Consider the following 27,412-nt stretch of genomic DNA (forward strand, 5'->3'; position numbering starts at 1 on the left):
AGCTTCGCTGGTTCTTTGTTTTAATAAGCTTCTGTATGGGTATTTATTTTCTTGCAGGCATTTTGCAGTCATTTTGTCAACCATGGTTTATTCTTATTATCTTTTTATTTTACATCATATTGTGAAAATCTACAGCAGCTTCAGAGTAAAGGATGCTGCTGCTGGATGACTGACAGATGATCTTTAGCTTATCCCGCCGTTTCCAAGCAACCCTGACTCCTGAAACAAATCGGACTGCGATGCTCGAGTGTTTTCAAAAACAGTAATATTGTCACAAAGCCGGAAGTAGGCTCACCGCCTTCTTCGGCTTAAATATATACAATCATCACAAAATATAGAAAAGATATGTGTTTATAGCAGCACATCTTTAGGACGTAGGGTCGGCGTTAGGACCCAGGTGCGCAACAGCCTGCAGACACCGGTTGATGAGATGCTGCTCTCGGTATTACACATCCAATAAACCGACATATCAGCGGCTATTTGTCCGGGACAGCGTGGTCAGTGAACAACTTAGTCGGCTGTGCCAGCGGAGCTCTGCATGAACTGAGGAGAGGCCGGTTTTCTTTTCTTTTTGAATATTTTTTTTCAGCTGTTTGTCCGTCTGCGCCGTGAAAAGAAGACCCGCCGCTGATCCCCACCGGAGACGGCCACCATGAGCCAGAGGTTCACGGTCTCCAAAAGCGACGGCGAGCGGCGCCCCTCGGACATCCAGGGGGAAGTGAACCAGCTGTTCGAGGGTGACGAGGACCCCCCGAGCTGCAGCAGCGACGCCGCAGCCGGTTCCGAGGCGGTGCTGAAAGGTAGGGAGGGTTTCAGAGACACTCACGCGCTGGCTTCATTCATCCCATTGTTAGGCTCAGCATCCGTTATTGTACGATTGTCTCCCCTTTGCAGTGACACACCGTAGTCAGTGTGTGACTTGAATTACTAATCACCTCCGAGGGCACCGTCTGGTCAACAACACAGACACTAATGCAGCCTTTCTGTTATATCTGCATTGCCCTAAATGCTTAAAGAGGCATTTATAATTTTGACAAAAACATGGGTTTAGATACATTTGCACGAGACACATGTTGCCGTCACTCCTTAACCATGCAAGAATGTAAGTGTTATCTTTATTCCTGCAGAAGATCAACCACTTACATTTATTTCCTCAGTTGCTAATGCAAGAATATATGTGCACATTTCTATAGCAATAATTTACACACATGTATGAACAATAGTCCATGCTTGCAGTTTTAAAGGGACCATATCATGGAAAATCCACTTTTTGGAGCTTTTAGCATGTAATATTGTTGTTTCCTCATGGAAAATATGCCCAAATCCGTTTTTGGCTGCATGCACATTTTCCTGTTTCAGCTGCAGATTTTGAAATTAATTTAGAAATTCCTGACAAGGCCTAATGTATAAATTGGTCACTGCGTCTTCCTGCTCCCAACATCAGGCCCTGCTATTCCGCCAGAAGCTATTCTCTTGTCTGAAACCTGTCTCCCCTGGCCAGCCCAGGATATGTGGCTTATGTGTTGTAACAGACGGTACTCTAGTGGTAAATGTGTTGGGCTAGCATGCAGGTTTGCACAGGTTCACATCCCAGTCTGAGCAGTAACCTTTTTCTTCTTTTTTAGCTGTACTTGCCAGTATGATGTTTTAAATCCTTTATTGGTGAACTGTTTAAAATAAAATGACTTACCTATTATATTTTTTAAAATAAATGTTTTTTTTTGTGTTTATTTAGGCAGCGTAAGTCCATGTGAAGTGAGCAGAGTAAATGAACTAAAATGCTGCATGGAAATGGCCAAATTCAAAGATGTTATGAGACAAAATATTTTGCAGAAAATGATTAAAAAAATTTAACTCAAATATAAAAACATGAAATCTGCTTCAGCTGGCTAAAATAAATACTACAGACACTACCGGGATTCAAACCCACGTCTGCACATGGCTGATGCTTTTACCACTAGACCACCAAAGCCATTCCAATGACCGTTTGGCCCAAGACTATTGTAGGCATGTTTCGTTGGAGCGGGCATGTGCAGAGTTTCAATGAAGCTAAGCATTTTATTTCCAGGAATAAATTCATGCTGACAAATTGTTTTAAAAATTTAATATAAATGACATCTCAATAGCGCCAACGGTATTATTTTATCCTGTACTGTGCCCACCTTTGTTCTCAAAGGTTTAAAATAGCACAATATGGAACCTTTAGAGGTGATGTTGGTATTTCAGAGCTGTGGCTTGTCTTAGGTATATCCCAATATACATTCTTAACTTGTCTTGTAAATCATCATCCTTCCATGTATTATATGGCTCTGTCGTTCCCTTAGTTAGTAATTATTTATTTGATATAGCACAAAACAATCCCTAGATTCATTGCAAGGAGGAAATTTGATCAATGATGAATAAAAGACATCCAATTAAACCCTTGTATACTCATCTGCACAGCTTAGTTAAAGCAATTTCCTCCAGAGCCCCTCCGAGTAGTTCAAGCCTGGTCTGCTGGGAACCAGTGGCACAATCCTATCACCAACTCACCTTATTGAACTAATCAAGGTCCTGTCAGTCATTGTGTGAATCAAAAGCAGGCGGCGCGGAACAAATGGCCGCAGTAATTCCCTCTTGGTCCAGGAACGGAAGCCTTTACCATTAACTATGATTAGCATTTGAAAAAGTGCAGTTCTTCAGCTCCAGTTGAGTGCAAATAAAAATTTGAATCCGTCATATGAATGAATACATTTCATTAAACGGCTGACCTTCAAAGGCTGCTACATTAATGACATTTTTTTATTAATGAGTACAGCCCCATGAGGGTCCTGCTGCTTTGAATGGATATTTAAATTCACTGACAAGTTTGAAACGTTGCAGCTGTATAGTCTTTCAGTCGGACTCACAAGAATTAGTCAAAAGCTTTTAGCAGAGTTACTGAATCACTATAATATACGGTATTTAATAAAAATAACAGGGATGCTGGATTCTCAGAAGACAACGGCATAATATTTAATTCTTCTACAATAAAATGTACATATTTTAACATCGAGTTGAAATCAGCTGGAAATAAATATTCAAAGAGGTCGGAGGTGGTTTTTTAGGGGAAAACATTTGTATAGTACACAAAAACACATTTTCTGTATCACTTTTGTAGGCTTTTATTTTGTTAATGCGCTTTTTTAGTGTCTGCATGAATCAAAGGATTTTTATTAATTTTCAAGAAAGCTCCAAAGATCCACATGTTTCATAATCAGCCTCTATGGAGAGCCATTGTTAGTTTTTATTTTGTATTCAATGAAGTTAATTGTATTGTAGTGTAAAAGCATCGTTGTCATAGCAACATTACATTTCACAAGCTGGGAAAGAGATGTTGACATGTGTCAGGGATCTTCACTTCGAGGTTTTGTAGTTGTTTATCTCCTGAATGTTATGTCAGTATTTAATTTTTAATTCTTTGCATAATCGGTGAAACATTCAGAGAAAAAATGGGTTTATAAGCACTTCACTGTGTTTTTCCCAGTGCTATAGCTCTATTTTCATGTTCTTTATGAAAAAGAAGGGCAGCAATTTTAAAAAGGCGATTTGTAAACATGTTGTAATATCAGACGGTGTCCTGTTTCTTTCCTTAGGGCCCTTTTTTGTTGTTTTTGCAGAAGATTTTAATACTGCTTCTGAAAAATCCCATAAGCATTTTGCAGATTGATACTGTGACTGTGGAATTACAGAAATGGAATGTGTAGCCCGTTCTTTGCAATATTTTAAAAGAGGAGAGATATGCTGCAGAGGTAAACACATTTCAGATGGCTGCAGCTCAGAGCAGAAATGAACCTACCTGCGACATGTTTCCTGCTGCAGGGAGGAAGGCAAAGACACCCTGGCAGAAATTGCTTTGCATTCCAGTGCTTGCAGCAAAACAGCTGCCTTATTTCTTCTGGTCTCCACCTCACCTTGTGGTATTAAAGATTGACTGACTTTTGTTTTTAGTTATTTGACTGCCTATTTCTTTCCTCAGTGTCCTGCATACATCAAGAGCCTGTAGGTCACTTGCAACTAGTCTTAGAAAATAGCTGAAAAACAATTTTTCATAAAAAAGAATCAGGTATGTCATTTTTAAACTGAATCTGATTAAATAACTTAATCTCTATCATCTATCTATCTATCTATCTATCTATCTATCTATCTATCTATCTATCTATCTATCTATCTATCTATCTATCTATCTATCTATCTATCTATCTATCTATCTATCTATCTATCTATCTATCTATCTATCTATCTATCTATCTATCTATCTATCTATCTATCTATCTATCCATCCATCCATCCATCCATCCATCCATCCATCCATCCATCCATCCATCCATCCATCCATCCATCTATCTATCTATCTATCTATCTATCTATCTATCTATCTATCTATCTATCTATCTATCTATCTATCTATCTATCTATCTATCTATCATCTATCTATCTATCTATCTATCTATCTATCTATCTATCTATCTATCTATCTATCTATCTATCTATCTATCTATCTATCTATCTATCTATCTATCTATCTATCTATCTATCTATCTATCTATCTATCTATCTATCTATCTATCATCTATCTATCTATCATCTATCTATCTATCTGTCTCTGTCTGTCTGTCTGTCTGTCTGTCTGTCTGTCTGTCTGTCTGGCTAGATCTCACGCTGAAGAACTAACCCAAGTTCAAAAGTTGGCAGTCTTGCGATCTTTATTAAGAATTATTAGATTGGTGATCAGGAATGTTGGGGGTTCAGCACCACACCTAAGAATATGTAAGGGAAACACTGCTGGAGGAGTTTTGCTGTGTGGTGGAGTCAGTCCCATCCAGCTGAGACATTCTCTGCTGTTTCCTGGACACTAAACCAACAACAGCCTTCCCCGTCACAAGTCAAGATGGGTGAGTCCACGAGTGTTAAGTGACAGTGTGATGTAGATCTGTCAGGGTTTTCAAATCCTAGAGTTTCATCATCTATTTTCTATCAGAAGTTATTGCAAGAAACTATTTTCATGCTCAGCCTGCATGAAAAGTTCAGCGTGACCAATTAAAATCAGAAATATTCATAAAAAAGTGGTTTTTCAGTGTTCCACCCCTTTAATCCTATCTGTAACCAAGGCAAGGCGTCTTCATTTGTATAGCACATTCATACACAGAAGCAATTCAACGTGCTTTCCAGGACATAGAACAGCAAGAATAAAACATTTTAAAATCAAAGTGCCAACATAAAGCACCAGATTTTAAAATCAAATTTAAAATAAGCTAATAAAATTCGATATAAGAATAAGATTAAACAGCCACCACACATATTTCAGAAGCAACCTTTTCCAGCACTGCTTTCCATCAACTGTATTCACATTTTTCTGCATCTGAAGGTCAGGAAGCGAAGGTCTAATTGCAGCAGACACTGGGCTAGCACACACACATTACACACACCATCATCTACAGCCAGTTCTGTCATCGCTGTGTCTTTAAACTGTTCGACATAACAAATCCTCTAGACTTCATGCAATTCAAACTGCCTGTCCTTTTCTATTATGCTCCAAGTTTCAGAAGTGTAGACATTTTTTTTAACAGAATAGCTGCCCTCGGGGGTGGGATGGGGAGAGGGGTGGGGGTGGGGGTGGGGGGGGGGGGGGGTGAATGAAGGCTTCAAATTGAATATGTCTCTTCCAAGTGATCAGAAAATATGAAAATGTCAGTGTTTTGAAAACCGGCTTTCAATGGGGTTCTGCATTTGTCCAGTCAAATGTGTCTGTATTAGTCAGTCCTGTGGACCAGAAAACATGGCTGCGCTGGTCAATAAGAGCAAATTAGAACATCAACTTTCATTTGCTCTTAATGTCAGAGAGCTCTTTCTTGATGAATCTCCCTCAGAGATGCAGTGCTTTGTGGAGAACAGTGGCTTTGCAACGCTTTTAGTTGTTACCATGGTGATAAGTGCATTTTGACTACACTTGTCACACAAATGGACTTGCAGTGAGGTGAAAATACTTAAGACTGAGCAAGCATAATAAAACCAGTCCCTTCCATTATTTTTTATTTCTCAAAGAAGGATGAACAATAAACACACTATCAGCTAATTTAGCTCAACGTGTTCCTGTAATATACTGTAAAAGACTTTATCTTTATAAAGGATTATATAACAAAAATAAAAGAAAATATATAATGTAGCTACACAATTACAAACTGTGGCTTTTGTTGAAAATATTAATTTTCAAAAAATTGTTTTTGATTATTTAGAAAACCTGTCTGATGATGGATTTAATGTTTTTACTGCTATGTTTCAGATATTCTGTAGTTTTCTTGGTAATTTTAGCCAAAACTAATGGTTAACATTATTGAGTTTTATACATGATAAATCTCTCTGCACAGGTTTGAATCGATCCTTTCATTCAAACCGTTCATTTTGCTTAAAAGTGTCGTCATCACTTACCAGACATCGTTTGGTCTTGTCTCAGCAGTTGAACAATGTCAATACTCTTCTACTTTGGCCTGGACCAGTGATCCTGATTTTATCTATCCGTAGGGAGGCTTGAGCTCTGTAGGCTGATGTTTAGTTTCATCAGAAAGAAGTTTTTTTTTTTCTGGTTGTCCTTTTTGTCCTTGATCTTGTAGCTTTGTAAAGAATGCTTTCACGGTTAACCTTCTTCAATTGAAAGTAATTTTTATAACAAATGACATACTGTACTTGTCATTTTCAGTTGATTTTTAAGGACATCTTATAGTAGGGCTTTCAAATCTGGGTCGGCACGGTCTAGTCCTGGTAGGTTAATTGTGTTCACATCTGGGTAATCTGTGCGCTTTCCGTGCTCAGCTGACCATTTTTTTGAGACCTGTTTTCTGGATGTCTGCTTCATGCAGAGCTGACCCAACACAGCCACCACTGACTGATTGGCCAATGAAGTTCACGCCCATGTAGAGGGAGCCTCTGATTGGCAGGTAGCAACAGCCAGCAGCCACATGCTTGATTCATTATCAGTCTGGATACAGTGGCGTAATCATTTTCTCTGACTGCTGATCCGGCCTTCCACTCCAGCTTGTCATGTTTGGGTTAAGTTTCTTGACCCATGACATGCAGAATCACTCAGAGACAAAAGGTAAGTAAAAGTTATTTATTAAGATTTGGTGAGGATGGAGAAGAGGGTCGGAGATCGGGCGGGTCCAGTAGTGTTCTGTGGCAGAGATAATGGTGAGTAACTGTACAACAGGCAGTGAATGAACGAGGTGAGTGGAGGCTTACGGTTTCCAGTATGACAGGGGAGCTTAGAGAGGGAGGCAAGTCAGGTCTGGCTGAGCGAGATGATCCACAGGTGGAAGCGAGAGCTGGGAGCTGAGCACCAGGAGTCCAAGAGTTGAGTGGGCAGGTGAGCGTTGGAGAGCAGGCGGTCAGGGGAAGCGGCGTGGCTGGCAGACAGAGAGATCCAGAGGTTCCTTATTTTTTTGTGGTGAGCAGTCAGAGAGAGATCCAGAAGTTCCTTATGGTGAGCAGTCAGACGAACGAGGGTACCCAGTAAGAGCAATCATCCGGCGCTGTTGAATTGTCATGCCGCTCCTTAAATCCCCTGACCACTGATGAGGAGATCCGCAGCAGCTGCTCTCCGGGACACGTCCACCTGCAAACAGAAAAACTCAGGAGATGGAGGTTAGCTCAGCACAGACCATGACACAGCTGTTGCTGTCCGTGATGACAGACAGCTGTGAGGAGCACACAGCGGTCTCAGTGAGACTTCTCTGTGCGTCTCTACCCATTATAGTTCGACAGGCTCCATCATTGGTGGTTTTTAAATCTCGTTTAAAGACCCACTTTTACGACGTGACTTTTAGACCAGGACTTGTTTTCGTGTTTTATTGTGTTATTGTTTTATTATGTTCTTAGTATTCCTCATTTTTTTATTAGCTTTTATTGATTGGTATTTTTATCTTCTGTTTTTGTTGCTTTGTTTGGTCGTGTTTTGGTCCAGCCTGTGCAGCACTTTGGGCAGCTCCCATGCTGCGTTTTAAATGTGCTATATAAGTAAACTATGGTATGATATGGTCTTTTTCCCCGTTCATGACTTCGGAGACATCTGCTTCTCTGAGAAGGCTGTGTGAATAACACCTGGCTGTGCAAGGGTGGGGCAACGCTACCAAGACCAGACCAGACCAGACCAGACCGGACTAGATGTAAAAATGGTATAATGTGCTACTAGGGCTGGGCGATGTGGTCTAAAATCATTGTCACGGTATATTGAAGAGTTAATCTCAATAACAATAAATGGGCTACATGTTAGTGCAAAAACATAAGTGGTCCAGTAGGTGGGGCTGTGGCAGCATAGCTGCACCACAGCCAGTTTTATTGATAGTATTATTTCCCCAGATCTGTTCATTTGAGTTATTTTTTATTTCTACTTCAAAACTTGTAGAACTTTTAGTTGTTAAGATTGATTGAAAAAACAAGCACATCTGCACAAGTAGAAAAGTAAAATAACAAAAAAATTGTGCAAATGCAAAGTATTTAAGATACAATCTCATATATTGTAAATCTGTATAATGCAAATAGCTGCATCATGTGAGTACACTGGAGTCGTCAGGAAGTCAGGATGTGTTACCTTGACCGGGTGCTACAATCTTTGGGCACAGTTTACTTTTGTTTCATCACAAAACCCTTGCAGAATCCATAATGTTACCAAATGATTGATAAAGCATTTTTTGGAACAAGCTTCTACTGAACCAAATCTACTGTCATGGCTGCTCCCGCTTGTAGCCCGCTGATCACCGCTCACGACTGCTCTCCATTTACTTAGGAACAGCGCAGCCTGGGCAGCAAGCAGCACGGAGCAGAGAGCTACTACAGATGGGAAGCAGCTAACAGCCACTGCCTGCGAGTAGCAAGTGACTCAGAGCAACAAGCTACAAGAAGCTAGCCTGGGAAGCGATGCTAAACTGTATATGTGACATGCAGAGCAAAAGCAAGTTATACTCTAGATTTCTAAGCTAACAATAAGCCTGCGGTTGTTTCTCAATGTCAGGGTGTCTGACACATTTATACAGGAAATTTGCCCCGGAAGTAGCTGCTGCCGGCTCCTGATCTGCCATTCTTTTGAAAATACCACGCTGTATTCTGGGAAATGTTTGACTGACAACAAGGCGCATTCCGTGTATTCTTGGTCAGTTAGCTAAACAGCAGACTAATGGAGGACAGACGCCTCTGTAACATTGAAACATGTTCAGTTCAATTCAAGTTTATTTATATAGCGCCAAATCACGACAAGAGTCGTCTCAAGGCACTTCATATAACAAACATTCCAATTCAGGTCAATTCATTAAGCCAATCAGAAAAAAGTTTCCTATATAAGGAACCCAACAAATTGCATCAAGTCACTGACTAGTGTCAGTGACTTTACAGCAATCCTCATACTAAGCAAGCATGCAGCGACAGTGGAGAGGAAAACTCCCTTTTAACAGGAAGAAACCTCCAGAGGATCCTGGCTCAGTATAAGCAGCCATCCTCCACGACTCACTGGGGATCGAGAAGACAGAGCAGACACACACACACACACACACACACACACACACACACACACACACACACACACACACACACACACACACACACACACACACACACACACACACACACACACACACACACACACACACACACACAAAGTAATGTTTATGGTTACATTGTGATTTCTTAGTAAACATTCTTTTTGGCGAGAGATAAACTTTATTGTATTTATCCTAGTTAATATATAATTAAATGGGTAAACTTGTAGTAGCACATTCAATGTTAAAGAGAGTAAAGTGTTATCATCAGGAGAGGGATAATGTTTAAGTGGTTAGCAGCAGTGTGCTAGACGATGGCCCCCTCCATGAGGCCACCACAGCTCAGCAGAACGTCATTGTAGCTTCTTCTGGGGAGAAAAACATTTAGAGAAAAAAATAAAGTTAACAGCTGAAATAGCAGGAAATAATACAGTTAAAGAGCAGATTGTAGAAGAAAGCAGTAGAGTGTGAAAAGTGGTCAGTATGTCCTCCAGCAGTCTAAGCCTAGAGCAGCATAACTACAGAGATAACTCTGGATAACGTAGCCTTTTTTAGATGGAGGCATGTTGGAGGCAGGGCAAGGGTGAGTCGTCTTTACCGACTGTACACTCCACCTCCCTCTACTCCCCCATGTGTTGTTCAATTCCCTACAACGCATCTCGTCAACCGGAGTGGGACCAAGACATCCAGGCGAGGTTTTGTGACATTGAAAAACACCCCACTGCTTCCATTATTGAATCAACTTCCATTTCCTGGTTTTCTTAAAGGGACAGAAACTTCAGTAACTTACTCATGTCTTTTCATTTTTTAACAATGAATTAAATTCAAGCACAACTAGCTGTAAAGCTACAAGTAGCTCGATCTGGCCATCATAGCCTCTAACAACAGAGGACCAAGAAACAGAAGGATCTGATGGACTGAGATATAAACACTAGATATACTAGACTTGAGTGCTGAGTAGCAACAGCTGAGGTGACTATCTTTGCAACAAAATTGAGAAGATGAGCAACTAAAGGAAACTGAAGAAAAACAATAGTCAGAAAACAGGGAGATGGAAAACGAACAGTGAATGCACTGAATGCGCTACAGATCATCACCTGGAATACTCTCTGGAGAATAAAGCCAATCAAGCCCATTTGTGATTCTGCAAAGATACAGCATGTATTGGGATCAGATACATATTTAATACTCACAGCATATATGACGATTTTTCTCATGCTGCTCATGCTCATTCTGAATATCCTAGTCATTTCTTGTTGCTCCTGACATCTGCAGGATTACAATACAATCGGCCTGTCTGCACCTCTTCCACTAGGTGTTAAACAGGCTTTGTGTAGATGCCAATAGCTCCACGTGAAACACCTCTCAGCAGATTATTCTGTAATACAGAGATCTGAAGATACTGCTACTACTGTTGGATGCCGGGCCCTACTCTGTTAGAATAACCGTGCTACAGTAAATCTCCAGGTATGCATGTGTCGTCCCTTCAAATGTAAAAATGAGATTAAATTAACAACATTTTATAGTCAGGCAGGGATAGAGATGGCTGCATGTGGAGGCAATTCAACCACCCTCCTTTGGCTTTAATGCTATTTGAAGAAACCATACATTTCCTCCTCAGAGGAGCAATTGATTAATAATTTAGTTTGTCATTAAATGCCTAAGCTTCTGCAATATCACTTGCCCTGGTATTTCATTTCCTGTCTGTAGACTAATCAGCAATGCACTACAGATCAATAAACTCATACGCTATTATTACCGAGGATTCCTCAGAGGTCAGACTCTGAGGGGTCGTTCGGAGAAACGTGGTGCTATTTCCCAGACAGCAGAGGACAGCCAATTTACCACTTTAAAGTCTAGAGCTAGAACTGCTGCTGAATGATTTTGAGCTGCTTTTGCTAAACTGCTAAACACTTGACCACCTTAGGGGGTGGGGGATAGTTATTGAATTTTTTTTGTTCATTTGCATGCTCAAAATTGACCAAACAGTTGACCAAACATCTGTGCTCAAACTTGTGCACATGCATTTCCAGCAGGGGGCAGTCGTGGTGTTTTATTCAGAGCTTTTCTGCTCAGAGTCATGTGGAAGAAAAACATGATGTGAGTGAGGGCTCAGGAACACTGAATTACACAACCATCCTATGTTGTGTGTATGACGAAAGATGATCGTATGGGATGGGAGGGTGTTCTTGTTAGTTTGAGAGTGACAGGTGAGGAAGCGAATTGCAGAGAGAGACGATAAACCATGCTTAGCCCAAAAATCGTTGTGCTCTTATGTAACTGCATGGAGGGGGGGGGGGGGGTATAATTGATAGTAAGTGACAAAATCCTCCTCTCATGTAGGTAGGCTGCAGGCAGACCTCAGTAACATTAAGAAAGAACAAGGAGATGGATAGAAAACGGCAGCAGGAAGAGGTAGAGCATCACTTCACTCTGAAGATGCAACATCCATCACAGGCCCACGGATCCACTAGCTTTTTTCCCCTCAGAACTTTATCTACACTGCAATCTTACACGATTTGTGCCTTTTCTCACAGTCCCCTTATAAATCTTCCCTGCAGCAGGATTTTGTTCCATTTTTTTATATTAGTTAAGTTCATCTCAATGCATTTCCTGCTTTGTCACATGTAATGTTTATTAATCAACCAATTAAATCAATCAAAGATACTTTATTAATCCCAGAGGGAAATTAGAGTTTCAGTACACACAATTCAGAGATCAGACATACATGGGCAAGACACGTGACAAGAATTGGTGACTGTGGTCTTTTGCAACCCTGAGTCGCGCTACCTTAATAGAGATAAGAGGGTTACATGAGGATTGGTTCAGGTAAATTATATGTCTTTTTACATGTTACCCCAGTGATGCTTAGAAAAATCACAGAAAATGCAGTTTAACGATGTCCTGACACATTTGGTGGATTTAGTCTTTATTTTCTCCACCTCTCAGTAACTTTTCTGTTTTGTATATTTAAATTTTTACACAGACTCTGTCACTGTCAGCAAATCTGGATGTTGCAGCTGGTTTCATCACTTTGAATGAATTTGTTTTTACTTCTGTGGTGTTGGCCTTTGCTCAGCTTAGCTCCATCAGGATTCGAGAGCAGCCAAGTCTCTGATTAGTACTTAAGCAGCTGATTCCAGGCAGGGTGGGTCACACGTTATCGTGATGCAAACTTTGTTATTTCCAGAAAAATATGCATTTATGTCATCTACATTTGTATTTAAATGCTACATAACCTAGAGATGATGAATTTCCCATAGGTCAGTGTAAGAATATTTCTGACTGGTTGTTTGAAAAGCAGTCATATGATAGCCACTCCTACAGGAGCTACTCCATCCACTGTAGAAGGGGTGAGAGGAGGCCTTGAGATGCAGGTCATGGATCCCCATGGGGCTGAACTGGTATTCAGGAATTATACCAGACCTTCTGCTCCCCAACGATCGCTCCACACTGTGTGCTCTCGGAGTCTGCCTCTCTCAGCTGGGAAAAACTTTTAGACTGAAGTTGGACGAGATATTCTACTTTCAGGGTTTGAAAAGACTAACTGTAAAGGAAACGGTTGAGGATTTGTGAAGTAAACAAAATAATTTTTTTCATATTAAAACTTTTGCACTAGAAAATTAGATGCATTGCTTTTGAGAGCCAACAAGAAAACACCTTGCTCGCTTGACCCCTCCCAGTCAGAGCTAGCAGCTGTTATGCCCACATTTGTCTAGAAAACATCAATTTCAACCGTTTCACAATTCATGTGTAGGTGCTCGTTAGGTTTTTAAAGCTTCTAAGTGAACTTTCTATCCATGTTGCTTAGTAAAATATGAAGTCATTATTTTTTGTGAACAATTCAAAACAATTACTGTACGTGTTTTAATGATTACCTATTAATAACTCAATGATACTTGGGCTGTTAGGTTTTGGTTTCTGCCATTATTAGGTAAAATTCAGAGATAATTATTTTATTACATAAGCAAGACATTATTCCACAGTGTATGATGGCCTTTTATATATTCATATATTCAGCTCATTTGGTTTATTTTGCTTCAGGGACTTAAAACAAGCTAAAAAAAATAAAAGAAAAATTCCATTGTACTTTTAAAACTCAGTGTGCATGTTTGTCATATTTACATGCAGATGCTTCTATAAGGATGCACACAAGCTAAGTTTGATAAAACACGGGTAAATGGTGCAATATAACTTAGTGAAAAAATATATACTTTAGTTGAGTTCAAATGTATTTCACTAAACTGCAGTTATTCTGTGTTTCATCTTATAAAATTTAATTTTCTTGTAAAACTTTTCAGTGTAATTTCAGACAGATGTACCTTAAAATATGTTCAAGCAAAATAGTAATAGAAAATATAAAAAATGTTTTTATTGCATTCTTTATTTGTAAAATATTCTTATTCAAAATACAATCCCATTTAAAATTACTTTTAAGGCGTATTTCCAAAATATATTTTACTTTTACACTCAAATGGCATGAAATCATCTGATGTTGTTAAAATAATGACGATGGGAATGAAAACATACAAAAACTTTGAAACGATTGCTCAGATATTTGAAAATAGCTTTTTGAACAATCAATATCTTACCTGTTGTAGATGAGTCATTGATAAGATGAATGATTGTTTTGACCAAACTGATGAGCAGTGCCACTTCCAAAATTCATAACTGGGAAAAAATGCTCAAATCTCAAAAAGGTCAGATGATTCAGCAAGATATTATATTCTTCCATGATTTTTTTAGCAGAAATAAGTAAATCTGCAGCACTTCATATTTCTGCCAGAATAATCTTGTTATTTCTTATTGGTTGCAGATTTTAAATTTGACATATTTTATGTTTATGTTTATTCACTTAGCAGACGCTTTTATCCAAAGCGACTTACAAATAAATTTTTTATAAAAAGAAGAGAGAAAATGCACAAAGGTAGAAAAGGAAAAGAAAGTGATAAAATAATAGGTTTTGTTAAATGTTCTTCAGATAATGAATTAATTGACAAAGTTTTTGCAGGGTGTGACAAAAAATGTTTAAGGTCAAGTTCCTGAGGCTAAGCCCCCCCTCTCTCAATCCTAGTGACGTCCATGTAAACGAATTTGGTCTGCAGTAACTAGAATGTTGATTCTTATCAAAACCACTTCAGACACAATCATGTGTGTCTACCTCACCCTTTCTTTGGAGACCCTCTTCAGGGATCCGGAGGTCAGGGAGGTCAGATGACCTCTGGGCACAGAGGTTCAGTAGACTAACCGCAGCACCGACGCTCCAGTCCAGAGATGTCGCCAGGCACACAGGTTGGAACTAGTTTGCATCTAGAGCAGCTGTTTCTGAATAGCTGAAGGAACCGTTTTGCTGCCTCAGCTCATAGCTTGTCGAAAGCTTGTCAAGAGATGCGGTGTGAGCAGAGTTTCCCTCCGATGGCCAGTCAGAGTTAGCTCAACCAACAGAATGCTGAATCTTACAGAATGCTGGAATGCTGGGATGCAGGAATGCTGAATGACCCCGTAAGTGATTCTGTTTTAATATTCTCATATTATGATTTACTAGGCCAATCGGGACGTGCCATGCTAAGAGGTGTGAACAAGCACTCCTCTGAACATCACACATTCTTTCAGATACAGGATGCTCTGATTTGTGGGTAAGAAAATATCTATGCAGAAATTACTTTAGCTTTATCTTATGAACATTGTGTATGAGTGTAGATACTAGCCACGTTTACATGCGCATATTTAATCGGATTGAATGCCCATTCAGATTGAAAATTCTGCATGTAAACATGTCAATCAGAATATTCTGATCCGATTCGGCCCGATCGGATTGAAATTTCAATCCGATTGAGAGAGGTGGTTTATTCCGTTCTTCATTCCGATTGACGTGCATGTGCACAGCCATTCGGATTGTTGGGGTAAAACAATGCCCACTGCGCATGTGTGCAACAGCCAGCGGGCCTCTCCGCTGTCATTTGGACTGCCTGACTTCAAAAATGACAGCGTAATTAACGAGCAGCGGCTTTTAAATCCGACAACAAGCCGTCCCGTTTCAGTAATATTTAATTCAGAACTTGCATTTTGTGGAAGTAAAATAAAAATCTGATTATTGCACAAATCATTCGACAAAGATGTTCAAATCTTTACTGGAAATACGCAGGTTTATCGTGGGGGTTGCAGCGCACGGATCCCCGTTTCTGTCAGCTTTGAACACAGCAGCTTCTGCAGCAGGTGATGGAGACGCGCTTGTAAAGAAGACAGCATAATCTGGGTTTTACAGACCTGATTGGAGGCTGATGTTGGGTAGGAAAACGTCCTCGGTTAAACACTCTGGACGACAGTAAAGTCCGTGTTAGAAGCACGTAAACGCAGATGACCTGAGATGCGGTTCGTTAATGATGAACACAGGCTTCTAAACTTTCTGAACATCTTCTGTTATTTTGTTTGAACAGATTTTTCTCAACAGTTTCAGCTGATCGTCACATGTTATTAATAATAAGCCACAACAGAGCTCAGTAATAAAACATGAGGCTAACCCCCCCCCCCCACCCCCCCCACCCCCGCTCTGTGCCGCAGCGCAGCGCAACAGCTGTCAATTCAGACCCGCGGACCAGCTGATCAAGAGGCAGACATAACCCTCCCTTATTTTAATCAACAATAAAATGCAGCAAAGCATATATCTGCAGTTATTCACTGAAGAAAACGTAACTTCTATGAGCTAAATAAAAATATTAAATTGAATAAATGGATCAGGAAAGCAGGAAGAATAGTTATTTCTGTTTTTACATTTTTCTTTTCGTTTCATGGCGTTTGTTTACAATTTTTCTTTCGTGAAAGGCAACTCTGCGCATGCTCAACCTATTTAATCGGATTAAATGCTTGGTGCGTATGTACGCACGGCATGATCGGATCATTTCAGTTCGTGTCCATGTGAACAGAGATTCGGAAATTCCGATCAACCAAGATTTCAATCGGATTGAGGAAATTAGGCACATGAAAACGCAGCTAGTGATTCACTTGTTAAACTAAACATTACTGATCCTAACATCAAAATGTTTCATTGTAGTATCAAAATTCATTTCAACCTCATTAACTTAGGCACAAATTAATGAAAACATTTCCTTAGTATTCATATGACATTTAATATTCAACCATATTATTATTTAATGATTATTTAACTTATGAGTTGTAAGAGTTCCTTTTTCATGAGAGTGAGCAATCCTGCGGTGTTATCAAAAGAAGGCCTTGTTTGGGAACACAGGCTATCTTGTTCCTCCTGAAATGTCAACAAGGTTTGCAGAACCTTGTGGCTTGTTGGAAGGTAGAATGTGAAATCCACCTTAGAGGGTGGAATTAGGTCTGTAGATGACCGGTGGCATGTAGGTCAATCTGTAGGTGAAAACTGACCATTCCTGGACGTTACAGCTCCGTTGGGAGGTGAAGGCTAGGACAATAACTGCATAATTGAATTGTATAGCTAACTTATAGACAACTTATATAATAGAGTGAGACTGTTGGAAAAGACACAGTCATTGGTTTCTGCTGCAGCTGAAGCATAACCCCATTTAGTTTGCTGTATGCTTTTATTTGGCATATTGCCATAGCTAATTACCTCTGCACGGATTAGTTTTCTTTCCATTACCGATGTCTTTGTTGATCAGTGTTTTCATGCACTCCCCCCCATCAAAAACGACACTCCTCCAGGAGGGATCCTCGGGGACAGCCTCCAAGCAGGATTCCCATTTCCAAAAACAGCTTAGCGGAGCCGCAGTGAGTTCTCCAGGCAAACATTAACTCTCCTCAGGGGCTGAGCTGAGAAAATAAGATTCTGTGTTTTGGCTCATTAACAGCCCCAACATGTGATAAATTTAGAGTGATGCATTTTGAGTGACACTGAGAAAAGCTTGTTGTCACATTTATGAAGCTGTTACAGTCCATCGTCCAACAAATTTATTCTTTTTAGTAAAAATCGAAACAAAACAATTGCCTTCTCAGAGTAATTACAAAATAATTTAAATCATTATCATTTGTATTGATCATCTATCAGTATCAATATAATGTGACCTTTAAGTTGAATCCATTTGTTTAGACACCCCCTTTCCTTTATGAACTCCAAAATTGCGTGGAGAGTCGATTAAGTGGTGACAGCTTACTAATCCTCCCCTTTTCTTTCTTGTTTTCACCTCCCTTTTTCTTTTCTCTCTGACCTTCGACTCATTTGCCTGTCTAAGCTAAGTGCCTCTGGAGTTGCAGTAATGGCGAGTCTCAGACGGAGGCACTACATGATCCCCCTCCTTTTTCCTCCGCAGTTATTTGTTTTCTCATCATATGTCTTTTTTCACCAACCAGGTAATCTGCGGGCGTTACAACTCTACATGATCTGCTTTCATCGCCCGGCGGGTGACTAACGTCTATTTTCACATCTTTTTTTTTCTTTTGCAAAGAACTTGGGGCTACTGGGGTTACCTTTACTTGTTTGTCATTCAAAGTGATTCAAGCTACTAATTTGTCCTTTATTATTGTAGCTGATTGCATTGTGTGTTTAATTTGTGTGTCAGGCAGGTTAGGTCCCCCTCCTACAGTTAATGACGAAGAGAATGAAAAAAAAAGCTCCTTATATTTAGAATTTCTGCCACACATCTTTTTTCCCCCTTCGTTTTTACTCACACACATCTTCTACACCTGCTTGCCATTTTCTTTCCATTTTCCAGTCCTCCCTGTTGTCCTCTGCCCCACTTCTTGGATAAGTTCTTCAGTCGTTGCCCTTTCCTTGTATTTTTTTGACTCCTTCCTTTTCCTCTCTTCTATCTTTCTGTCTCTACTCACCCCCTCACGATCTCTCCCCTTGGTTTTGGTGCATTGCAGTGGCTCCTCCACCACATTGGAGATACAACAGCCTTGGCAAACGACGTTTCCCTTTCTCCCTCTCCCTCACATTTTTGTAGACACACACACACACACACACACACACACACACACACACACACACACACACACACACACACACACACACACACACACACACACACACACACACACACACACACACACACAATCTTTTTCTCTTAATTTAGCCCAATTTTCCGTCTCGTTCACTTCCTCATACTCTCTCAAGGTTTACTGAAAGTGAGAGACGGAGCTTTTAGTGTCGAGCAGCTACCTCAACCATTTCCATTTTAATGAGCTGCATTTCATTTTAAACAAAAGACTCAAATTCCTTGGCCCTCTTTCCAGCTAGAATCCCTTGCACATATACTGTACAAGCATACATGCATGCACCTGTGCGTGTGTGCACATGCACACAAACCCTTTCTCCAGCATTCAGAAGCATTCAGCCCTCAACTGCCTTTTTTGTTTTCATGATGGATTGCTCTTTGATTTCTGGGCAATGACGACACATCTTAGGGCTGCAAATAGAATTTTTTAAGACTTGCTACTCATGTCATGAAAGGGGCCTGGATGAAATGCCAGAAGGCTTTTGGAGGTAACTGGCGTGGTGTTTATCATCTGTCACAGTCATATGCATTTTCAAGCCAACATTTTTATTGTCACATATGCGACATAATATTCTCTTTAGTTTTATTAAAAACTTATGAAAATATCTATCTTTCTTTGCTTACGTGCAAAACTAGATAATGCATAATTTCAGGGAAAATGACAGTTTGCCATCTCATGTATTTTCACTAGTAATTAAATGTAACGTTAGCATATAGGTAATTATCCCCCATGCTGCCTTGATCTGTTTAGATTCGAGCCAAAAAATGCCTTCTCATGCTTTTCAGATCGGAGTGACATTTGCGTCCTTCTCCTTAATGCTTGCATCATCTTCTTACAGTCATCCAGGCTTGATGTGACACTGACGTTTCATTAATTTTTCCAAGAGAAACAAAAATTAGCTTTTGAATTTTTGTTGATTTTGTTGAAATATTTAATACATTTTAAGGGTACAGAAATAAGTGTAAAGCTTTTATTAGTTTTTGGCAGACATTAAGGGTGAGTCTGTCTTCAGGAAATGAGAAATTTTTACCCTTTTTATAATATTTAAAGGTGCTTTATGTTACAACAATCCTACTTGTTTAATTTGGCCTAATGTAGTCATTTTCTTATCATGTAAATTATATATACTGTGTAATTTTTATTATTTAAAACTTATTTGTCAAAGTTAACATGCACAATACAACCATTATGTTGGTTTTCATAGTAAAGTTCTTGCAAATTATGAATTTAAATATTTGTGGAATGATTTAATATTGTGCGTTATTCTGCACTGCAATGTTTTGTGCTAATGTTTCACATAAACCATTTTCTCAAAGAGGAACGTTTTTCCTCAGCTGGTGTAGTTGACAGGCTTGTTTGTTTCCACGTTTGCTCTTTCCTGTGGTTTACTTCTGTTATTTATATGCATTTCAGTTTCCTTCTTTGAAAGGTATTTCTCTGTTCTTTCAGTGCTTTTCACTTTGAATAGTAAAAATGCAGGATTCCTTTGACTTTCCACCCAATGCATCAGACCATAGGGCCTTACATGGACAAGCACCATCATACATCACATTTCTTTGAGTATTATCTGGTCGGTAACAAGATGGTGCCTGCGTTTGGCTTAGCCGCAGTCACCGGCCACTTTTTCAAACTTTTCTCCACTAACCTCCTCTTTTCCACCTTGCTCCTGTCTGCGATCCTCTTCGGTAGTGTCCCTGCTACCATCTCCTACGATCGCCAGACTCTTTTGTCCTTCCGTTCATTCACAATCGCCCAAAATGCACCGAGGACGTACCTCCCTCTTTGTTTGCCTGAGTGGCGCGCTGGTCCGGAGCCAAACAACGATTCCAACCAGGGCGCCTCCAGCGATGTTTATCCAGTCCAGGGAAAACATTGGAGGAAACGAGGTAAACGAGCAGGAATCCATGTGAGAATAAGACTTCTCTTAAAGCGTGGTTTGTCTAGTAAACATCGGCGTGATCTTCTACCTTCTTGTCCTTTGCTTGGCGACCTGAGCGCCACTTCCGCATTCCTGCCAGGCCGCGTTGCAGCGCGGTTTCTCCGTCCAAGTTTTTTAAGGTCGGTTTATCCTCATTTCTCAGTGGTTTCCCCTCCTGTTCCCTCCATAACTGGTTTTTATAAACACCGTGGATCTAACCCTGCTAATTTACGTCCAACTCCAGCTGTTTCTGTAGTTTCTCATTCCTCCACCTCACTCAGCATGACTCTATTAAATACCCGCTCTGTTAACAATAAGTCCTTCCTGCTCAATTATCTAATTCTCTCTAAAAACCTGGATTTTCTGTTTCTGACTGAAGTTTGGCAGCAAACATCTGATTATTCTGGTCTGATTGAACTCTGCCCGAGTGGTTATTCTTTTCTTAGCCAGCCCTGGGGTTCTGGCCGTGGTGGAGGCCTAGCTGTTGTTTTCAGAGACCATCTTCCATGTAGCTCTACAACCTTTGGTCACTTTGCTTCCTTTGAACTGCAGCTGATTAAAGTCGGGCGTAAGGACCCGTTCTACTGTGCTGTGGTCTATCGTCCACCTGGTCCAAACAGTTCTTTCCTTCAGGAGTTTAGTGACTTTCTATCCTCCACTGTGAAGCTGTCCAGACTGGTGATTGTTGGTGACTTTAACATCCACGTTGATGATCCCTCAGACCACTTTGCCATGAATTTTTCCAGCCTTATGAACACCTTTTGCTTTACCCAGCATGTTTCTGGCCCCACACACACCAGGGGGCACATTCTAGACCTTGTTTTTACCCTGGGTCTAAATGCTGACAGTGTTTGTCCTGAGGATGTTTATATTTCAGATCACCATTGCATTTTCTTTAAATTGTCAGTTTCTGCGTCCCCACCTCCTGCTCGCTGTCTGGTTAGTTCTCCTTTTCTTAATGAGAGCACAGCTAGCAATTTTTCCGCTGCTTTTGATCCTCCCTGTTCTTCTGATAACGACCCAGATTCCTTAACTTCTCAGTTTAACGATCACTGCCTCTCCATTCTGGACAATATCTGTCCTGTCAGAACCAGATCAGTTCCTGCAGTGAACCCTACTCCCTGGTTTAATGACAGCCTTTGCAGCCTGAAGCGCCAATGCAGAAAAATTGAGCACTTGTGGAAGAAAACCCTTCTCCACGTCCATCTGCTGCACCTAAAGGATCTTCTGACATCCTTTAACTCCGCAGTCAGAGACGCGAGGGTTGCCTATTTCTCCAGCCTGGTGTCCCAGAGCAAAGGGAACCCCAAGGTGCTGTTTAACACCATCAGCAGTATCGTCTCTCCTGCCTCTCCTACAGCCTCCATCCACTCTGTTGCAGACTGTGAGAACTTTCTGTCTTTCTTTGTGGACAAAGTCAATAAGGTTAGATCTAGCATCTCTCCTTCAGCCTTACGCCGGGGACACACCGGCCGCGAAGCGCCGAGAAGCGAATCGCTCACGAAATTCGGCCGCTGCTCGCCGCTCCTCAGTTCAGATCAGACGTGCCCCAGTCGAGGTGTGCCTCGGCTCAGCTGTAGTTTTTCTTTTAAACTCTTGGTGTCCTCCATTTCCTCTCTGCCTTTTCTCAGCTCTTTTCCTCTATGTTTGAGTGTTTGTACGTGTGTGTGTGTGTGTGTGTGTGAATCTATGGTATGAACCAGTTGTTTCTGCCAGCTGAATCTCTTGGAACCCGCTCCAATTCTGCAGCTGTATCCTAACAGTTTCTTCCAAAATGGGTACGTAAATAACCATGTTTTTCGGGGGTCGTACAGCTCCTTGTGTTTCTCAACTTCCATAATTCATCTAAAGTCATCCATCTTAACTGCTTGCCTCAGACTTTCTGCCTCTCTGTCCTGTTTGCTCCGGGAAAAAGACACCCAAAACCACACCCCCTTCACGTGGTCACACACGCACACAAGTTCGATGTGTGTGTGTGTGTGTGTGTGTGTGTGTTTGTGGTTTTTCTGCAGTGTCTGATTACGAACACATTTGACTATTGCGGAATTTTATTTTGAAATGCTTTATTTTGTTAAATTTACCGGCCTGCCTCTTATGTCTAGGTTTGACTTCCTGCCACAATTGACGCCATTTACCCGTGGCTCGCGAAAAAATAGAGCAGACGCCGAAATGATCGCTGCACGGCGTGGGCTGGAGCGCCGGCGCGAGGCGATTCGCAGTGCTTCGGCGGCCCATATGGTCTATAGAATAGCTTAACAAGGGCGCCGAATGAAGGCAGTCCCATTTTCGCGGCGCTTCGCGGTGCTTCCGCGGCCGGTGTGTCCTCTGCATTATTTCTGCCTTTCCCGGCTCCAACCCGATCTGTCATCCTAGATAGCTTAGCTTCTGTTTCTTTGCCTGAGTTAACCAAACTAGTTAACTCTATGAAGACCTCTGCATGCCCCCTCGACATCTTACCCTCATCTTTGTTTAAAAGTGCTTTTCAGTCCATCGGTCCCAGCTTGCTCTCTATAATTAATTGTTCTCTGGTCTCTGGTCAGGTCCCTGCTTACTGGTCCTGCTGGACCTGACTGCAGCCTTTGATACTGTTGATCATCACCTGCTACTGGAGAGGCTGAGAGACTGGGTAGACCTATCAGGAACTGCTCTGGAGTGGTTCTCCTCTTATCTTTCTGAGCGTTCCTTTTCTGTGACCGTCTCCAAGTTTAGGTCCTCCACCACCTCTCTTACCCATGGTGTCCCACAAGGTTCTGTGCTGGGGCCTCTGCTCTTCCTCATCTATCTGCTTCCTCTTCAGCACATCCTGAGCTCCTTCAAAGGAATCTCCTACCATCTTTACGCAGATGGTATCCAACTGTACATCTCCTTTAAGCCCCATGAGATGTCTAAGCTGCAGCTGTTACACACCTGCTTAGACTCTTATCAAAACCTGGATGGCTGGGAGCTTTCTTCAGCTGAATGAAGATAAGACTGAGATCCTCATCTGTGCCCCTGACAAGCTGGTTCCCAAAGTCAGAGACTCTCTTATAATAATAATAATAATAATAATAATAATAATAATAATAATAATAATAATAATAATAATGCATTACAATTATGAAGCACTTTTCAAGACCCCCAAAGATGCTTTCACACACTCTCACATTCACACACTGCTAGTGATGGTAAGCTACTTGTAGCCACAGCTGCTCTGGGGAGGTCTGACAGAGGCGAGGCTGCCATTTGGCGCCGTCGGCCCCTCTGACCACCACTAACACAGGCAAGTTGGGTGAAGTGTCTTGCCCAAGGACACAACAGCAGGATACCCCTGGCAGGAGCTGGAATCGAACCCATGAACCTCCGATCATGAGGCAACCCGCTCTACCACCTGAGCTACCTGGTCAGCTTGCTTCTCACCCCAAACCTTCCGTCAGGAATCTTGGCGTGACCTTTGACCCAGCTCTCACCCTGGATTCTCATGTCAGTCATCTTGTTCGCTCTTCCTTCTTCCATCTCAGGAACATTGCTAAGCTGAGTCCCATTCTGTCCCACTCTGAACTTGAGACAGTTATCCACAGCTTCATCTCCTCACGCTTATACTACTGTAACTCTCTTTTCACGTGTCTGATCAGAACCTCCCTTAACCGTCTACAGGTGGTTCAGAATGCCTGTGCTCGGCTTCTGACCAAGTCCTCCAAACACACCCACATCACCCCGCTTCTCCTCCAGCTTCATTTGCTGCCAGTCAACTTCAGGGTTCATTTCAAGATCCTGGTTCCGGTCTATAGGGCCATGCATGGACAAGCACCATCTTACATTGGTGATCTTCTAAGTCCCTACACCTCCAGCAGGTTCCTGAGGTCCAGTGATCAAAGCCTACTGGTTGTGCAGCGCACCAGGCTAAAGACCAAAGGTGACAGATCATTTGCTGCTGTGGCCCCCAGACTCTGGAACTCTCTCCCCCTGAGCCTGAGATCAGTGGACTCAGTGGTCTCCTTTAAAAAACACCTGAAAACTCATTTGTTCAGGCTGGCTTTTGTATGACCTTCATCACCCTCTCCTTGTTCTGCTCTCCCCACCTATTCCACCTTCCTCAGGATCCACTGCTTTCCCTCTTTCCTATTCACTCTCTCTCTTTCTTTACATTTGTAATCACAATTGCCTATTTTTTGCTCATTTTAAGTACATTTTTAATCATTTTCTGAATTCTTTTTATTTTTACATTTTTTGTTTTTGTGAAGTGCCTCGTGATTTTTATCTTGAGAGGCGCTATAGAAAAGATCTTTTCTTCTTCTTCTTCTTCTTCTTCTTCTTCTTCTTCTTCTTCTTCTTCTTCTTACGTTGGTGATCTTCTTGAGCCAATATGTGCAAAACTGATCCTGTACAGGGTTAATGAAATGTCACTCAGACCCCACTGCCCTGTGTGGCCAGAATGCCGCAATTGAAACTTCAGAGTTGTCGGCTGCCCTTGCTGGTGGAGGGAGTGGAGCTTACATGGTGGAGCTGGAATCTGGTTTCAGCACGTTTCCTGCATGAACACAGCTGATTTGTTCAATTTAGTGATGAATCACTCCTGTAGAAACTAATGAAAGCTGAGGAGACATTTCAGCGTTTGGATTAAGTTGTTAAAAAGATGAACACACAGTGAGGAGATAAGTTAAAATTTTGCTTTGATCATGGAGAACTAATAACAGACACTAGGGGGGTAAAAGCAGATGTAAACATCCAATTCTACCAATACACAAACAATAAATCCATCTTTAAGTTTTTTTAAAACACAGACAGGTTTTATTTACCTGCAACGTTTTGTTTTGCAGCCGCAAACGAAACTTTGCAGGTAAATAAAACCTTTCTGTGTTTTAAAAATAACTAAAAGATGGAATTAGAATTTCAACACAGCAAGAGCACACAAAAGATGTTTAAACAAACAATAAATAAATGTTAAACCTAAGTTTGACTTCCATCAGGCCACTGATTAGCTACAAGCGATAAAAGGATTTTATCTGTGACAGGTTTACATTTCCTCTAACAGAAGTCTGATCCTAATTATCTGACAGGACAACAGAAAGGGTTTTTCTGCTTGTTTCTTATTTTCTCTGGACAGTTGGCAGCACATTAGATTAGCCCACCCCAGCTTCAAAGGCACACAGGACTGGAAAAGGCAACCCCAGTGTGAAGCAGTCCTTGTTTTAATCTGAGCTATTTCAAGCTAATGCTCCCACTTGTGAAAACCCACCACCGACCCTGCGATTTAGAATTCCATGCATGTGTTACATAATGCTTTTGTCTTTCATGCTTGAACTCCTCTCCCGGCACAGGCATAGTTTATTAATGAGAGGGATTGCATGATTGGGGGTTGTGTGTGTGTGTGTGTGTGTGTGTGTGTGTGTGAGATGTATGAATCTGCCTCCTTAAGTATGTGTACAAGTAAGGGAAGGATTGTGAGATTTGTTTGTACTTGACATCAGATCTATACACCATAAGTCATTCACAGCAGCTGAAGGTCAGGGTTCGTCCTTCCTGAGCCTCGTCTGATGGCGTGCCACAGTTAGCACAGATTACAGCCTTGTACTCGATGACATATGTGACATCTTGTGGGTGATGAGTGACAGATTCACAATCTGCTCTGATGTCCATAAGAAGTTCTGATCACCATGTGGACAAAAATAACTCTTGGGATTTATTTGAACACTGTGAATATTTAATAAGTAATATATTTATAGATTCATAATAATAAATAAAGGATATTACAGTTTTTATAGGGGAGGGGTTGGATTGGGGGTAAACAACCTAACAGTTCCCAAGCGCAGCCACTGCTGCAGCTCACCGCTCCACACGCGGATGGGTCAAATGTGGAGAAATAATTTCACCAGTGTGTGATGATGACTAATGGCACTTAAACTTTTCATGGGCATCTATTCAAGGTTCCAGAGCAAAGAGTGATTTACTTGATCAAACAAATATTGTTGCATTCAGGCATTTTAAAGGGACACTAAGCAACTTTTTCAAAATTTTAAATAATTTCCTTAAACCAGGATGTGCTAAAGTGACCTTTTACAGGATTAAGGAAAGTTCATCCAGCCCCTATTGCCCCCTGTGCCCAGAATATTCCACTTGCAACTTCAGAGTGCCAGTTCGGTCTGTTGGATATACCTGGTGCTGCAGCAGGGGTCACCAACTCCGGTCATCAATGGCTACCAACCTGCACATGTTAGCTGTTTCTTTTCTCCTACACATCTGATTGAAATGAATGAGTAATTAACAGGTCTGTGCAGAGTTAAGGTGAAGTTTAAATTACTCCATTCAGGTGTGGTAGAGCAGGAAACACAGAAAACTAGCAGGGTGGTAGCCCTCGAGGACTGAAGTTGGTGACACCTGCACTGCAGTCTGCTTCCAGCATGTTCCCTGCATATTTAGCATTAGTGGTACTCACTCCTGGTCCTGAAGAGCCAGTATCCAGCATGTGTTAGTTTTGAATTGGCTTCAGCACACCTGATTTCAATCCGCAGGTGATTAACAAGCTTTATCAGGGCTTGATGAGCTGCTGAGCAGGTGAATAACTGAATTTGGTGTCTTGGATACAGGCTTTCCAGGACCAGGAGTGAGTTCCATTGTTTTAGATCATGAACACAGCTGATTTTTTTTTTATTTAGTGATGAACTGCACCTGTAGTCACTAATGAAGGCTGGGGAGACATTTCAGCTGTTAGATTAAAGTGATAGTTTTTACCGTTAATCTCTGGAAATATCCTGCATATGTTCAAAATGAATGGAATGGTGCCCAATTGTTGAAAAATATTGGTGACTTTGTAAAATATAACCATGAAAATCAGGTCTAGAATACATGGAAGTGGGTCTAAGTCTCTGGGGGACACCATATTAGATGCAATGTTTCCTTCTACATGAGCCTGTGAGGACAAAATTCACTTACTGGTTTGTAAAAAGCAGTTACAAAACTTATACCATTCATAAACTTTGTTGTTGTTTTACAC

The 27,412-nt window shown here is 41.1% G+C and overlaps 1 protein-coding gene across 1 annotated transcript in view; it reads left to right on the forward strand.

The window, feature by feature from the left end:
• Positions 1-524: 524 nt before the first annotated feature.
• Positions 525-27,412, forward strand: part of slc12a5a (solute carrier family 12 member 5a) — a 209,730-nt gene continuing 182,842 nt past the window's right edge. Inside the window, exon 1 of the mRNA XM_015959254.3 lies at positions 525-800. Coding sequence (XP_015814740.1) covers positions 653-800 — 148 coding nt within the window. The 5' untranslated portion in view covers positions 525-652. The remainder of the gene's footprint in view (positions 801-27,412) is intronic.

The sequence above is a fragment of the Nothobranchius furzeri genome, chromosome 3 (assembly GCF_043380555.1).
Source record: "Nothobranchius furzeri strain GRZ-AD chromosome 3, NfurGRZ-RIMD1, whole genome shotgun sequence".
Classification (NCBI taxonomy): Eukaryota; Metazoa; Chordata; class Actinopteri; order Cyprinodontiformes; family Nothobranchiidae; genus Nothobranchius; species Nothobranchius furzeri.